General features: G+C 37.7%; 2 protein-coding genes across 5 annotated transcripts; both read left to right on the top strand.

Moving 5' to 3' along the window:
- Positions 1–62: 62 nt before the first annotated feature.
- Positions 63–8,023, top strand: LOC129585008 (gamma-aminobutyric acid receptor subunit beta-like). 4 transcript variants are annotated; one of them, XM_055477492.1, is made up of 11 exons: positions 63–947; positions 1,090–1,211; positions 4,257–4,324; positions 4,421–4,644; positions 4,745–4,806; positions 5,523–5,543; positions 6,282–6,419; positions 6,664–6,816; positions 7,035–7,055; positions 7,121–7,362; positions 7,479–8,023. In XM_055477492.1, exons 1-11 carry the CDS (start codon positions 886–888, stop codon positions 7,893–7,895), a joined length of 1,530 nt encoding a protein of 509 aa, XP_055333467.1. In that variant the 5' UTR covers positions 63–885; the 3' UTR covers positions 7,896–8,023. The 4 variants fall into 4 exon arrangements, with proteins under 4 accessions (XP_055333467.1, XP_055333466.1, XP_055333469.1 ...); XM_055477491.1 differs by having other exon boundaries at positions 7,476–8,023; XM_055477494.1 differs by lacking the exon at positions 7,035–7,055.
- A 3,471-nt stretch (positions 8,024–11,494) lies between these two features.
- On the top strand, positions 11,495–16,030 carry LOC129585015 (BTB/POZ domain-containing protein KCTD16-like). Its single transcript, XM_055477516.1, has 9 exons — positions 11,495–11,902; positions 12,007–12,104; positions 12,245–12,264; positions 12,769–13,036; positions 13,116–13,166; positions 14,360–14,410; positions 14,507–14,678; positions 15,197–15,243; positions 15,392–16,030. The coding sequence occupies exons 1-9, from the start codon at positions 11,758–11,760 to the stop codon at positions 15,437–15,439; spliced, it is 900 nt and encodes a 299-aa protein (XP_055333491.1). The 5' UTR covers positions 11,495–11,757; the 3' UTR covers positions 15,440–16,030.
- Positions 16,031–16,074: the final 44 nt, after the last annotated feature.

Below are 16,074 nucleotides of genomic sequence, written 5' to 3'. Positions count from 1 at the left end.
GCTTTTAGGCTGTTTCCCTTCGGGAGAAAATGGCTTGGGCGACAGAGACTGCTAACAGCGGATAGGGAACGACTTCCTTTCTGTTTCCTTCTCACACAGTATCAGCTACCACTTATCCCATCTATCCGGCTGTAAGGATATTTGATCTCATTTGGTTAGCGTTTGTATGCTTGGCATTCCACTTAGACCAAGGGAGAAAAGACTTACGGGTTATGCAATAAAATGAGTTACGACGACCGACGCCTCACTGGTACAATACGATGCGACCCGGCTCCAGCTGCATTGTGACCGCGCGCGTATACACAGCAGCGCTGCTGCATACATTGTACTATGTAGCTGCATGTCGACGAGCGAAACTGTGTTCCTTTTGATATGTTTGATCCTTGGACCAACCATTGGGCCACAAAAACCATTTTCTCCCCCTCCGCCAACTGCCTGTGTGTGAATAATAAAATCCAATCAGTAAAAATATAAGGATGAAAAGCTATTCTCCAATTCGATGGCCAGTATTTGTTCTTCTGATTTGCATTTTCTCCATCCAGACGACATGACATTGTATGCAGTCTACTGGTTAGGAATCCTGCGCGTCGGCATTATGCACATCTCCAATTTACGCATGCATTAGCCCTTTGGATGTCATGTCTGGGAATTATATTGTGCATAAAAAGTTCACAATCACATAATATTGATGTCTGGTGAATTTTTTACATTTGTGGTATATCCGCATGCATTCCGTGCGGTCATATGGATTGTCACTTGGATATATCATGCCCGTGGCAAAAATGTCCGGAACTCACTAGGAAGGGATAGGCCATACATGTTCTTACATCGATCGATTTCTCTATATTAAGCTCCAAGTCGGCAATCGCCAAGTTTAAAGGGGAGATGTCAATAAATATATGGATTTTGTTTTGGATATCCAACACGATACTTTTCCTTACCTTCAAGTAAGTGACCTTTATAGCACCGTGAGTGTGCTTATTGACTTGGGAACATGGGGAAATTATTAACCAAAATTATAGTGATAGTGATACTAACCATTTTTTAAAAAAAAACTGTTAATCAATATTCAACCCATATTTATTTCAGGGCGGTTTTCACTGCAAAAGATTACATATCTGACCTGGAAAAACTTGATCTGGAAAATATGACGCACATTTTAAGGAACCTATCTCGTTCTTATGATATTCGACTCCGGCCAGGTTTTGGAGGTATATTTACAGGCGAAATCCCGATATTCAAAGTATTCAGACTTTTCTTCGAGAAACTTGCAAACGGGTCGGGCCTGCCGGTATATGTGACATATTATGTGTAGACAATTAACCGCCACCATTGTTGCCCCTTTTCCGGATATTACCGCGGCACATGACCAAGTTCTATCTATTAATCGGGATAATGCACCTATATGAGTCATCAACTTAACTGTTAGCCTCTTAAATTATAGTTGATGATTCAACATTCATATATTTAATAGAATATGAATATACCTATATGCTCTTCTTATGTAGCGGCGTAAATGTTGAGAACTGATCTCTAGATTAACACTGCCATGATATGCAAAAACTATTATTCTAACCACATATAACCCATTTTAGTGAAATGCTTCCAAATCAAAAGTACAAGGAAGGCGACTGCTTAACAGAAAAGATATTTTATCTAATCGTTTCGTTATGCGTAGTAATTAAAGTCTTACGTCGGCATACTTAAATTATCACAATTACTAAAGCGGCAATGGTTTTTTTAAAATTTGCATAATATGGCTTACATGCAACGGAATAAAAACATTTTCTTCCTTTGCACATACATTCTCCACCCATTTTTATGATGCTAAAAGTGCTTTGTAAAATTATTGTATTTTTGCATGAAACGTACTGTCTCCTTTCGACAAAAAATAATACTCGAGTAGCATGTTAAGGCTGGATACGATTAGCAGCGTAATTGACACAAGTATCAAATTTTTCTGTAACATGAACCCTTTGGAATGTTGGATATTATTGCACAAAAACGCCATCATGAAGAAAGCCGGTAGCGTAGTCGTGCTCGTCGTATTTTGGATTTTGCGGACTGTTAAATTGAATTTCGGACACCAGGCGTTTGATTCTTGACGGGATTACGACACTGCCTGTGATCGGAGTTGTTAGATTGGTATTCTCAATCCATTATTGGATTTTAACACGAACGCGCAGTTGCCGTGTACCAGTCGTCAATGCAAATGGTTCATGCTTTGAGTAATCGTTCTTTTTTTAATCAGTCGAACTAATACGAGCTAACTTGCCGCAATACCGCGCATCAAAAGATAATTTTCCCACTTTAACCAGCTGACTGTTTTGAGGCATTTTAAGATTTTTGGTAGAGAACTATCTAAGATTTTAAGCTAACAATTGTACGCATTGTTCAATCGCGTCAGTATAATGTCACTAATGTATGTTTCCGGTGACTACAGAGTACATATATCGACATCTTAAGACATATAATAGTCAAAAGTTGAAAACTATATTTGAAATTTCAACAAAAAAACCTATTGAACAGGAGTGCCTATTGTACGTATTCAGACTAAAAGTGGTAAGTAAATAATTTGCGGAAGCGAGATTAATGGAAACATCAAGCAGTTTGAAAGAACTGCGAAGTTCATTAACGGGTAATTCGTACAGGTGGCATACAAATTACGTCTATAAAATTTTTGAATACGCAAAATGTAACAAAATACATACGAAAACAAATAAAATAACATTGATAAAATCTTTTGCCGTTCATGATATTATTTGCTGGATTAGTAGTTAGTAGTTACTGATCCGGGTGGATATTATGCATTATTTTAATTAAATTTTTGTCAAATCATATCATTACAATCATTACAATTCCTAGATTATAAAATTGCTCTGCGTGGCTAATTTCGACACTGAAAAATTGGCATTTGTTTTGTGTTAAGCGGCCTAACACAAACTAAGTATATATCGACGCTACTTTTATGTGTGTAAATAACTTTGGTTTAGGGTAACAGCACAGCAAAACCCAAAAATATATTGTACTATTGTTTTGCAAAATTTGTCTGTGAATCATTGCCATAAGCCCGGTAAAACACATTTTCAGTATTACTTACTGTCAATAATGATTACCGAGCGACGCCTATGATTTTGGGAACACATTCCTATATTGCTTTACATTCTTTGCTTTTTCTCTACTTTGCATAAAGCTGAGAAAATATCTTTTCAAGGGACTCAGTGAAGACGGAAGAACGCATATGGGCACTCCCCGTCATCGTCTCATCATTGTACTCGTACAACCACGCTGTTGCATCTGCTCATTCTGCTGGATACATTTACATTAATGTTGCGTGCCCTCTCTCGCGTCCCGGAATAGATATATACAACCTCACTTTGGTATTTTTGCCATTCTGAGACACAATTTGTTTTTCCTGTTTAAGTCAACTAAGGCTGTTTGCCGAAAAAGCTATCTTGAGATTTCCTCAATTTCCGATAAGCATTACGTCAACAGTCCTGTGTCGTCCAGACAAACACACTGCTCCAATCACAACCAAGCAAACACACGCTTGCAGTACTACAGGAATATTAAGCAGTAGCTAGTAAACATAAAATTAACCTAATTATTATCACATTTTTCGTTCTGCTAAGTAAACGCATCCACTACGATGACTTGTAAGTGCTGAAATGTTAATTCTAAGAACAAATGCCAAATAGTTTATTCTAATGTTAATGTACGTACGTTACACGGAATCATAAATCAAAAATAATGCGAGCGGACTAAGTATACCACATAATTGGGTCAAATATGTCCCTAGTTTGTCGACAGACAGACTGTCTGTCGACAAAGTTTGTCGTATACTCGTATATAAGTGATTGTGTATATTCTATCAGTATCGGCACATCGGTTACCTGTGCACACAGTGCACTATTGTTGGTTATAGTTCAAACGAGAGTAATCGTTATTTGCAGCTTTAAATTAAACCGAAATTGAATTAAGTAGAGAATTTTAATTGTTTTCCATACACAATTTTCAAGGTTAAGCGAACTGGTTGAATTAAAATGCAAGGCGTTTAAAATAAATCCGTTCAATTAGCGCATCCGGAAATCTGGTTTGAACGATCAACGTTTGAATACATATTTCAAAATTCTAAAATTTAGCATTATCCTTGGATACAGAATTTTACAGAAGACGCAAAGTGTAACCGTGAAATCGCCACTTACCTCCCGTGAAACCCCCGTGTAAATTCTTACTTCCTTATTTTTGTGTTGCAGGGCCTTCCTTGCACCTGGACATGGAACTGTCTGTTGCCAGTTTCGAAAGTATTTCGGAAGTCAATATGGTACGTGAAAAATCGAAATTTACAGAAAATGAAAGAGACAAAAGACAATAACAGTTATTGGCGTTTACTTGCAATAATCGCGTTTCTGTTTCAAAGGACTACACCCTGACCTTATATCTGCGACAGTACTGGAGAGACGACCGACTGGCTTTTGCGCCAAACACAAACGTCCAGATTACACTTTCCGGTGATTTTGCTAATCAGATCTGGGTGCCTGATACATTTTTAGCAAACGATAAGCATTCATTTCTACATGATGTTACGGAAAAAAATAAAATGGTTCGCCTTTCCGGTGATGGCGATGTTGAATACGGCATGAGGTCAGTAAGATTTTCTGGTGTTCTCGTGTCACGCTAAATTGTTCTGCGTCGCGCAACAGATTTTTTTCGACAAAAAAGCTATCATAAGATTTTTTTTCAGATTCACGACAACGCTGGCATGTATGATGGATCTGCATTACTACCCTCTGGATACTCAGAACTGTGAGTGTTTAAGAGAAATATGGTACAGCCGCGTATATAAGCCAACTGTACGGGTCAATGTTATAATTGCAAGATTACTGAATCATTTTAGAGCAATAAATAATAAATTTCACATCTTGCATAATTACTGCAGTCACGTCGTACACGCATGCGGTCATTTTGCAACATCGCGGTCCCATTTAAAGTTGGGAAGTTTATCTTTCAAAGCTTTACAATGTTTCTCCAACTCAATGCATGCATTGTTATTTCCTACCATTATTGCAGTCTCGGGATTACTTTTTTAGCTTTTTACGTTAGAAAGAGCTCTTTCGGTTTCCTAATAATTTTTTGTCAATAATTTTTGACTTTTTTACTTTCTTTACTTCGCAGATTTCGGCAATTGTTGCTTTAATTGCGCTTTTCATGGCAGTAACAATCAAGTGGTTCACTTTTTGGATGCAAAAGATGTCATATTTTGCGACACTCGATACTTCCCGAAGATATGGCATACGCCTGAATGATTGCAGCAGTTAATGCTGTGCATTAGTAAATTTTGTACTAGGATTTAGATTTTTAGGAAATTAGTTGATTTTGAGGTAACTTAGGGAAACAATATTAAAGCTAATTTGCTTTACTACACACCAGTTATATAGTATCCCATTCACTGTTTCGTAATTTTTGCACATCGGTGTACGGACAAATGCCGTTAAAAAGCTTGACTTTTCTTTATTTTCCAGGTACGGTGGAAATTGAGAGCTGTAAGTGTCCAATTTGAAATAAGCCTTTAATTATTGGTTAAAGAATGCGGTATGTACCACCATGCGAAGTTCTCCTACTGTAACTGCTGATGCGCTAGCTTTAATACTGCGAAAATCATTTAAGTGAAAAAGAGTTTAACAATTCAGTTTTACAATAGTTAGTTACAGAGTTTTACAATAGAGTAAAAAGAGTTTTACAATAATTTAACAATTCTTCATTGTCAGGGCTGGAACCAACTAATTTTAATCTTGGTTTTTCGATTGGATTTTTGTTTCTTAAGAAAGTGAATGGCTAAGACGTTTCGACGAATTTTACGAGCATGTTTTATAAAACCATCATTTTTAATATTAGATATGTATTTTTAACAAATACCTTTGCGTTACAAATTGCGTATGGCACATGATACGGTGACCAATTTAAAATCATTCCGATTAAATGATGCGATCATGGAGCAAAAAATGGGAGTATATCTAAATTTTTTCCGTCAAAATTGGAGTATATCTAAATTATATCATATATAATTATTATCATATATAATTATATAATTATTATATTTTTATCATTATTATATCATGGGAGTATATCCAAATTATATTATTATTATATTATGGAAGCATATTTAAAAATGGGAGTATATCTAAATTTTGTCCGTCAAAATTCGCCCCAGTATGGATTAAAATATCAAAATATTAAATTGTTGATTTTTCCCTCTTTATGCTTACTCAAAACCATTTCAGATGGCTACACTACTGCGGACGTCAATATGACGTGGAAAAACGGAACTAATTCCATTCACGATGTCAGGAGCATTGATATTCCCCAGTTTACGATTGACCACTACGAAACATATGACAACCAAGTCACATTAGCAACAGGTTTGCCGACACTTTTCTTTGCAGATCATACCTATCGCATAGATGCAGTTTTTTCAAGCTTGCATTTTCGTAGTTCTGATTGTGATCCGGGTGAAGACATCGATAAAATAAAACTAACATGGCTTTCTCGACGCTTAAGACAATATTTAGCGTTCAATATTTAGCGTACGCTGAAGACAATTTAGCGTACCACATATGCAATTTACACGCGTGTTCAAGCTGTTTGTATGTTGTGTATTTTCAGGCGCTTACCAAAGGCTTTTCCTGAAATTTACCCTTAAACGAAACATTGGCTACTTTGTATTCCAAACGTATCTGCCGTGTATTCTGATAGTGATGCTCTCATGGGTTAGTTTTTGGATCAATCACGAAGCGACATCTGCAAGAGTGGCTTTAGGTGTGTTATGGATGCTTTGATCGTAATTCGTCATTATACGTATCTTAGCTATAGGTTTATTAAAAAAACATCTTTATTGATGGCCCATTTATTTGTATGTTGTTATAAATTTACAGTACTATGAAACGATTAACAATGAAGCTAATTTTTATGATGCTGTTATCTCGATCAAATCCATTGTACCACAGCAATTGTTCATGTTCAAGCTGCGGTTGTAGCTTCTTTTAGTCCGTGTTCAGGTAATTCTTCAATTTACACATGCTACATGTTGTAGTTTTGAATTCATAATATCTTTTCTTTGCAGGGATTACCACCGTCCTGACCATGACTACTATAAGTACAGGGGTGCGCTCAAATTTACCGCGAATATCCTACGTCAAAGCCATTGATATCTACTTGGTGAAATGCTTTGTCTTTGTATTCGCTGCCTTACTGGAATATGCTCTGGTCAATTACACATACTGGGGAGCTCGAGCAAAGAAAAAAGCAAAGAAATTTAAACAGCAAAGCATCCCAGAAGGTCGTCAACCGAGAACCATATATTCGGTAAGCCATGACCTTAAAGCTCTGCGCATGCCGGAAACGCTTGACCGATAACGCCTACGCACTATCTGTACATACAGATCTAATGTTGCACCTAGACAACGTAAGAATTTTAGCAGGACGGGGGAATGCTTGGATTTGACGACATACGAATGTCTCCGATTCCCAGTTTAAGAAAACGGCAAATGCAAGCACAAAACTCTTATGGACAAGCCGGTGTTCATATGGATACTAACACTATCAATGCCTCTATTACTCGCAAAGCAATTCCGCCTTCATCGATTATGAGATCGCGAGCCGCCAATTATCCATCCACAACGTCCTACCCTGATTATGCTCGACGGCCTCGTCCAATAGGTCACTCCGCTCAAAAACGGCGAATGTTTCAAAGTGTGCGCAAGCGCTTCACCACAATGCAGAAAGTATTGCCAAAAATCCAAGATGTAAATAAGATCGACAGATACAGTCGACTATGCTTCCCTTTAACGTTTTTTATATGCAATCTGGTGTACTGGTGTTTCTATACCTTCATTTAAAAAAACGCAAAAACCTGCTCCAGCGCTACATTTTCGCATTTTCAGTGTGACAGTAATTTGAAAGATTCCTGTGATTTCGAAAGATTGCATCAATATTTTTCGCTGACCAAGCATGAATGTAAATAAAATGTGCCACAGATGACAGCCTCTGCGCAGTTACTTACTCGCCTCTGCGCAGTTACTCGCCTCTGCGCAGTTACTTGCGCAGTTACAGTTCGTAGATTTGATAGCAAGAAAATACCCGAAGTCAGAAAAAAAATTAAAATGGTTAGCTTTTTTGTGTTGAAAAACGAAAAAAGTGAAAATGAGGCTTTTCTCAGTTTTGCCTGGATTGCTTTCCAATGTTTTTGGGGTAAACTTCTACAGTACTGGTTTTTATTGCTGCCGATTACTATACCTCGAGATAGAAAGGATTAATATTTTGGCTACGTTTGTTGAATTCTGCTTGTTCTATGCAGCAGAAAGCGTTATTGCTTATATATATTAGCTTTTTTCATCAGTACAATTGAGAACTGACTATCAAAAGGCAATGAAGAAAGCGGATTACAAACGAATTGCTTCGCTATAAACAAACGAGTAACATACGTCGTATACACCATATCTGTATATTGTACCCTACAGTTCTGCCTTATGGATAGCAAAAAATGTAGGTAATCAAATTCAACCGATCCACTCTGAATTTTCAACGTTGCAGCGAATTTAAGTTATCAAACCTTTATACAGTTTCTGTCATTCTACTACTACTACTCCAGAATTTGTTGCACTAGGCTGTATATGGTAGCACAAATAATGTGAAATGTATGAGTACGTGGAATTGTTGATACTTCAGTGTGTAACTACACTTTACTAATAGTTGCACTTTTTCATCAATGCCACGTTCCAGCAATAATAATAATCAATATCAGAGAATGAATTGGTGACCATTCATTCACTCTGATACTATACTACTGGAGCAAGGCTTTGATTCTACATTAACTTCTGAGTTCTGACACTGCAGTTATAAATACCAACATTCAAAAGCGCTTGAACTAATTGTAAATTTCAGTTTTCGTTTCGGCAAAAGAGATTTTGGGATTAAGCCGACCTCGAAATGCTGGAATGCTCATTCATTAGTTTTCTGTGCATTTCCGTACTTACGGCATGTACTGTAAACGCTTCTGCGTAACAGTGGGATAATGCAATGGAAATAAAGGGCAAAACACTTTCTAAGGGCCATATAGACCCATTCGATTTCTAAAAACAAACAGAACGGCTCGTTTAAGTATCATTGTATGGTTTACTTAAGTCGTGTTGATATGTTGTTTGAGAAGGGTCATGAATTCATATTACAACTGGAATACGCGTGAGCAAAACCCAAAAGAATTATCATGTTATTTATGCCGATAAAAATTAAATAGATTTTGTAAAAGTAAAGTGCCTTCCTATTAAGCATACCAATAATAGCAATATTATGTGAGGTATACATGGATACGGATACCAAAATCCAAACCTTTAGTAACTAGGTTTCAACATAATATGCATTTTGCAAAATGCATTAATGACAGTTGCAGTATACGGCCGTATGATGATGATTTTTGCGAAGTAAAAAAAGTCAGAATACTTTCTGGTTTTGTACTTGTGTTATGATATTTATTAAAGGTATGACATTCTTTCTGATCCATATTTAGTTTATTTTTCCGAAGAAAGAGTACTGGAAGAGTTCTTGACTTGCACAATATGTACAGTTGCTAGTAAGTGATCATTACTTTCAAACAAACTTGCAACTTGCAAGTGCGTCAAATGTTTGCAACTTGAGGACCGGTACTTGGGCAATTACGCATTCCCTTAAGCGCTTTCCAGACTTCCACAGCAGAGTAGCGGATCTACACAGACGACGACCAGATGCAATATTAGCCATCATTTACACCGTTTGCTGACTGTGCTACAGGGATCCGGATAAAATACTGTTGGCAAGTCAGATTTCTTGATTTATATCCTCCTGAAACGAGCTTTGCATGAGTGCGCCTAAGACTGCGTTCGGGATGGATGGACTTTGTTGTAGTAGACAGCTGAGACCCAGGGGGTTACCGATTTAATTTACACAAAAGTAGCTTAAGCATGCAAGCAATACTTAATTTCCAACAACCTTTTTAACAGCTAGCTGGCTGTTTTTACACGCATGATGATATGCATTTGCAAGACATGTTGAAATGTCATACCAAGCTGCAAAAGAATATTAATTATTTCAAACCATGCTGATGCCCATATATGTTCAAGATGTAGGAATTAGGAAACAAACAAAGCGCGAGGTCTTTCCGCCACTTTGCATATGCAGGTGCAAATACACATAAAAGTACTGCAGCGCATTGGTGAAATAATTGTACCATCATAATGCACTACACATTAAGATAGACGTTAAAAATTTAACGCCAAAAGTCTTACTAATAAGAAAGGCATTATAATAATGCTTAATAATCGTGATCACGTTTGTGCACAATTAAATGATTTACATTAGTGACTGGCACTGACTGGCATCGCTATTATCAGCATCCAATACAGTGGCTGAAGGGCACAAGTTGTTGTACTTGCACCCACTTACTTGTAACCTTTACCATTAATTTTACCAATTCGTTAAGTAATTACTTTCGTTGAAAATCTGTATGGCAACAGTTCACCCATCCTAGAAATGAAGTCCAAACAGAGCAATGTTAGGCACAACTCCGATACTATGCATACCACGTTAATAATTTATTCTAAAGGGTATAAGGCATAAGCAGTTTTCTATTAACCCATTAATTTTGGAAAAGGTCTTTCAATATTCAAACCCCTTGTTGTTGCAGCAGCAGCGCAATTTAGAATTCCTTTGGGATTTATGACCCCTGATCCCTCGACTGTAATTACTACACTAATTGGCGGGCTGAATATTATGGTATCTAATTAAGGAATGTTTAAGTTATCACACAACGGAACTTAATATCAGCATACACTATTATCTGGGTGTAATTTTGTAACTTCTTTATAACCAATAAAAAATCTTTATACATTTGTGTAAACCACTAACCTAATAAAATATAATATCCGAATACACAGACAGCACGAATGCCGGTAAGCAAATGGCATGGAAGCCCCTTGTGGTGAACGATAAATCAACAGGTACGATTGCACCACTAAATTTTCTTAGACAAATTTTATTATGCAAAAAAATAAAAACATGTTTTGTTACTTATTTAAAGGTGAAATAGCTAGTCGTTTCTTAAAAGGGTGATGTAGATGTTGATATTGTTTTCCTCCTTCGCAGCTGCGAAAACACCAGAAATCGTAATTAGAATTCAGATACTTTATTAATATACTGTAGTTACGTATTCATATTACCACTTGATATAGACCTACGCGCGTTTGCGTGTCTCCGTGTGCCGCATAATATCCGTTATGTAGGGATAAATTCCATAAACACGGAAATTTGAGCAAAGTAAGTATTCGGCTGTATTAGCAGGCAGCTTTGGTGTGATATTTAGACCCTTTCTCCCGGAAAGTCGATAATGTTGGCTGAGAGCGTCTACTCATGATCATGCACAGTAGTCTGTGTATACTGTACATGCATATATATATATGTACACTGCACAGGACAGCCTGGGCAAATCCAGAATTGCTTTGCACCTAGCTATTCCCATGGACGGCTTGATCATCATGGTCGCGCGCGCAATTGCAAGTTGTTATCCTGCAAGGAATTTGACTTGGATATCCGATCTCCCCATGTCGTCAACACAGCAACCGTCGCAGCAGCAGTAGACCATAGATTAAGCTACTACATTTTCCGCGACATTGTTTTGGCTTCCGCTCGTGACTAAGTCTATTACCACATATATATAAGTTCTGATTTAATATGTCGACAGTAGAACAAACGGAAGTGACTGTGGATTCCGATCGAGGTCGGGATAGTTATGTGAGCAATGATGAAGCGCCAGCAAAAGGATTAATTTACGGCTCATCCAACGAAGTGATTGAGCTCAATGTTGGCGGTGTGCTGTGTACGTAACCGCGTCTTGTTCAGCATGTGGAATTCGAATAATATGCATGCATTCAAAATATACATGACCTTTTCTTAATAATCAAAACTGTACTTGTAATTTAGACTCTACTACTACAAGCACGTTAGTCAGAGATTCCGAATCATTGCTTGCCAAAATGTTTCAATCCGGATCAGCAATTACCTTACCAAAAGATTCCAAGGTACGTGTTTGAAGTAATTAGGATAATACATCTTAACACCGTCGGTTTGAGCCAGCACATATGTGTACAAATAATTCGTGATCATGAGCACAATGCGCCGTTTTCCTCCCTGCAGAATTTCTAAGTCTACAATGTTTTAGGGTCGATATTTTTTGGACCGGTAAGTGGAGAGTGCTACCCAAGAAATTTGTAGCGAAATTACAGTTTACCTTAAACTAACTATATTTTTCTAGTTTTTTTAAAATTTGGTGCAAAATATACAAGCGATATTTGGATGCGGTATCTAAACCCGCTTGCAGTATGCTTGTCATATATAACGTAAAGGGCTAAAAAAGCCTTTTGTACCGCGGTATTCATGACAGTTTTTTCTTAGATGATAAAATTATGAAAGGCCTAGTATAATTAAGCGCCAGCACCGGACTTATCTTCGCGCGGCTAAGGATGTTTATGTTTATGAATAATGATGAGCCGGTTCAATAGGCTCGATATAGTGATGATGATTTTAATTTGACATGATTCAATTTGTAAGGTCATGTAACCGGCTTGCAATTGTCAGTTTGACGTGTGGGATTAAGAGATTCTTGTGTTGGAACTGACATGCCGTAATATTGTCCAGCTGTTTAAGCAAAACAAGTAATGATTACACATTTTATACACACTACAGCGACGGGGTTCTCTTCCGGTATGTTCTCGACTATCTACGCCAGGGTCGATTAATACTACCCGAGAATTTCTATGAGAAGGAACGTCTCAAAGCGGAAGCCGATCATTTCAAGCTGCGTAAAATGATTAAAAATGTGGATAACACTCCTCATACGGGCAGCGCCGGCGCTCGATCTAATTCGCTTATGCCCAATAAAAATCAATCTCTGAGTAGTTCCATGCAGTCACTGCCGTTGAGTCCCAGCGCCGACCTGCAGCGTCCTGCTTACGTAAGTATTTGTGACTAAAACACCATTACCCACTATGTACATAAGCTGTTGATAAGCTTGTGTGTCTGCTCAATTACAGATAACAGTGGGATACAGAGGAACATTCTTCTCTGGAACTGGCCCAGCCGAAGTAAGTTGTTTCCGTCGATATTCCATTTTCTTGTAATAATTGTTTGCAGTTAGCATAGAAGTAGTGCATCCTGCATTGTTGCAATGAATTATTTAAATTCTTCAAATGAGTGTGTACGTAATAAAGCCGTATAATACCATCATATTACCATGGCCATGTAACATAGGCACATATGCTAATGATATTAAATTTGTAGACCTGAATACTCAAAGCTGTTTTAAGCAAACTAGTTTTGTTTGATATGCATATAAAAAAATTTTAAGTTGTAGCCGCTCTTTTGTATTCGGCAAATACGTACGCACGGATAACTTCGCTGTATACAGTCGTCGTTTTCAATGCAATTCCTAACGCACTTTACGACTCATTGGTTTTAAATTACTACGTGACGGAGCACGGTGCCCTTAATGATACCAGTCGCAACATGGAGCTTTGGAAGTTCATAAACCATGATCTGCTTTTCTGTTTGCTTAACGTTACAAAGCTAATCAACTTTATTATTGCGCTATATAATTCGCGATCAACACCATGAAAAACGGGCAAAATTAGATGGTGTGTATCCACTGCACAGTATTCCGCTTTTCCGTATAACCATAAAACATGCCAGATAGAGACGTTCTATGTTCTGGAATTATCTTAAATGAAAAAGAAATTAGGGTGCTGTGACGTTTGTGCTGCGGCAGAAGCTTTCGTAAATTTTGTAAGCGACCCGTCTAAGTTTGAAGTCTTATGGTGTAAACCATTTGTAGTGATGTTCCCAACAGCGAGTATATTGTCCTTATCCCTTGTTATTTAGCGTGTTCGTAATGCGATCGATTAGTGCCAGATATTATCCATAACGCTTACTTTGTTTGACGCGGATTACTGTATTATACGGCTAGTTCGGAAATCCCTTCGAAGCTATGTTAAAACATAATACGTAATCGAATAAAACTGCCATTTACAGATAATACGAGTATTATAATGCTAAAAAATGTTTAAGCATGGTGGTAGCTTGTATCGTATTACTTCATACTATGTACATGATCAATTTGCTTGGAAATGGTACGTATAGCTTATAACTGTAGTCGAGAATGCACTTTCAATCTGCGTAAGACGTTCAGCATGACACTCGGACACAATCATTATCCAGAAGTTCACGGAATCTATAACTTATATTCTGCATTATTTTAAAATATTACGCTAATACTTTTTAGGCGAAGGATGTTAAATTTCGGAAATTGTCCCGAATCCTCGTATGCGGCAAAGTAAGGATTGTATTGCTTGCAGTAACATGTGTTTCCCCAACCGACAGCAGTTCAAATGGTGTAACGGAAACGCTCCATGGTTTGTCCATTGTTTAGGTTGCAATTTGCAGAGAAGTGTTTGGTGAATCCCTAAATGAATCCCGTGACCCTGACCGCGGAGCCAACGAGCGGTATTCATCGCGATTCTTCTTGAAACATAACCATTTGGAGCAGGCTTTCGATCAACTCGCATTTGCTAATTTCCGGCTGATATGCGGCTGCGCGTCAGGTGTGGACAGTGCTTACATCTATGTTTCCAAAAGATCGATTTGCACTAGAACCGAGCTTCTGTAGCATAAACATACGCAACCCCTCTTCACATCATACAAGTGTTATTCTTGCTCTACGGGGTACAAAGAATCCCCGGGTTTAGTCCGCGCGCAATGCTGATATCAATCTTCAAATCATTCAGCAACAGGAAAAACTCAAATGTGATAAACTTTTCTCCATTCACATATTTCACTTATTAAGCAGCATATTAAGCCTAATTTAACTATCAAAGTCTATCATATCATAAATCAGCATGCGACTTTGCATTACAATACGACGGGGTTGCGATATTGTGCAATTGATGGTAAGATTGCTCTAACGGACGCCGCCGTTTTGCCGGCTCATACCGGAAGTAGCTCGTAATACAGCTGTGCACTGCATAGACGCGCAGCGTTTGCGCTTGTTTATACAAATGGAATCGATTTGCAATGGTTCTTTTTGTTGATCGTTTTCATCATTTCAATTTACTTTTCATAGGAACTAACTCGTCGTATGAACAACCGAAGCCAGGATCCGACCACGAGGTGACAATACGATATAATAAAACAGACTACAACATACAAAGAGCTCAATTTTTACAGCTGTTTGACTTTTGCGTGGTTTTCAATTTTTAAAACTCTTTATACGGTATATTTTTACCACTTGAAGGCCAACAAATTTTTCTTTTTGTAGGAAAACAAATGGGCTCACTACAATGAATATACATTTCAGCGCCTTTAATACAGGGAACAGATCACCGGAAATTGTTCCATAAACAGCAAAACGTGCGTGCAGCAGCGTGGATTATGTGTTTGTTTTCCTTTGCTCCTGAAACCTTTGCAATTAAGTACTGTTTGCCGCGACATCCAAGCATTAGGAATGTTTATTAAGAGAAAATTTCAGTAAGTTTTGCCAGCCGCTGCATATACTTTTCTGCAGAGCAATGAGCAACCAGTGATGGCATCGCCATGATCACGAAATAATGGATCTCATTAATCAAAAAAATTTGCTTCCGTTCGTTACACATTGTCATGTACTTGTATTCGCGGTTAAATGTTGTACGACGTACATGGACCCGTAAATTTAGTAGATTTAGGCGGAGAACTGGATTTGCTGTTATAGTTGAACAATTTACCCTTGTTTACCCATCTTTAGCCTTTTTCGTGCATCAGCTAAGCGGTAGCGAGTGCAAGTAAATGACAATGTCCAACCCAAATTTTTAGTTTCTGTTTTTTATTACCTTTGAGATGGGATATAAACGTGCGTAAACACACTACAGAAATCTTTATCCGAAATTGTGCATTTGTAAAGTCGTTGAATGTCCTATATATATCAGGCGAATGAAAGCTGTAAAATACAAGCGAAAAGAACGTGGA

This window comes from Paramacrobiotus metropolitanus, unplaced genomic scaffold, assembly GCF_019649055.1.
Source record: "Paramacrobiotus metropolitanus isolate TYO unplaced genomic scaffold, Prichtersi_v1.0 Parri_scaffold0000015, whole genome shotgun sequence".
Classification (NCBI taxonomy): Eukaryota; Metazoa; Tardigrada; class Eutardigrada; order Parachela; family Macrobiotidae; genus Paramacrobiotus; species Paramacrobiotus metropolitanus.
Note: the sequence above shows the minus strand (reverse complement) of the source record. Positions and strands in the feature narration are given on the sequence as shown.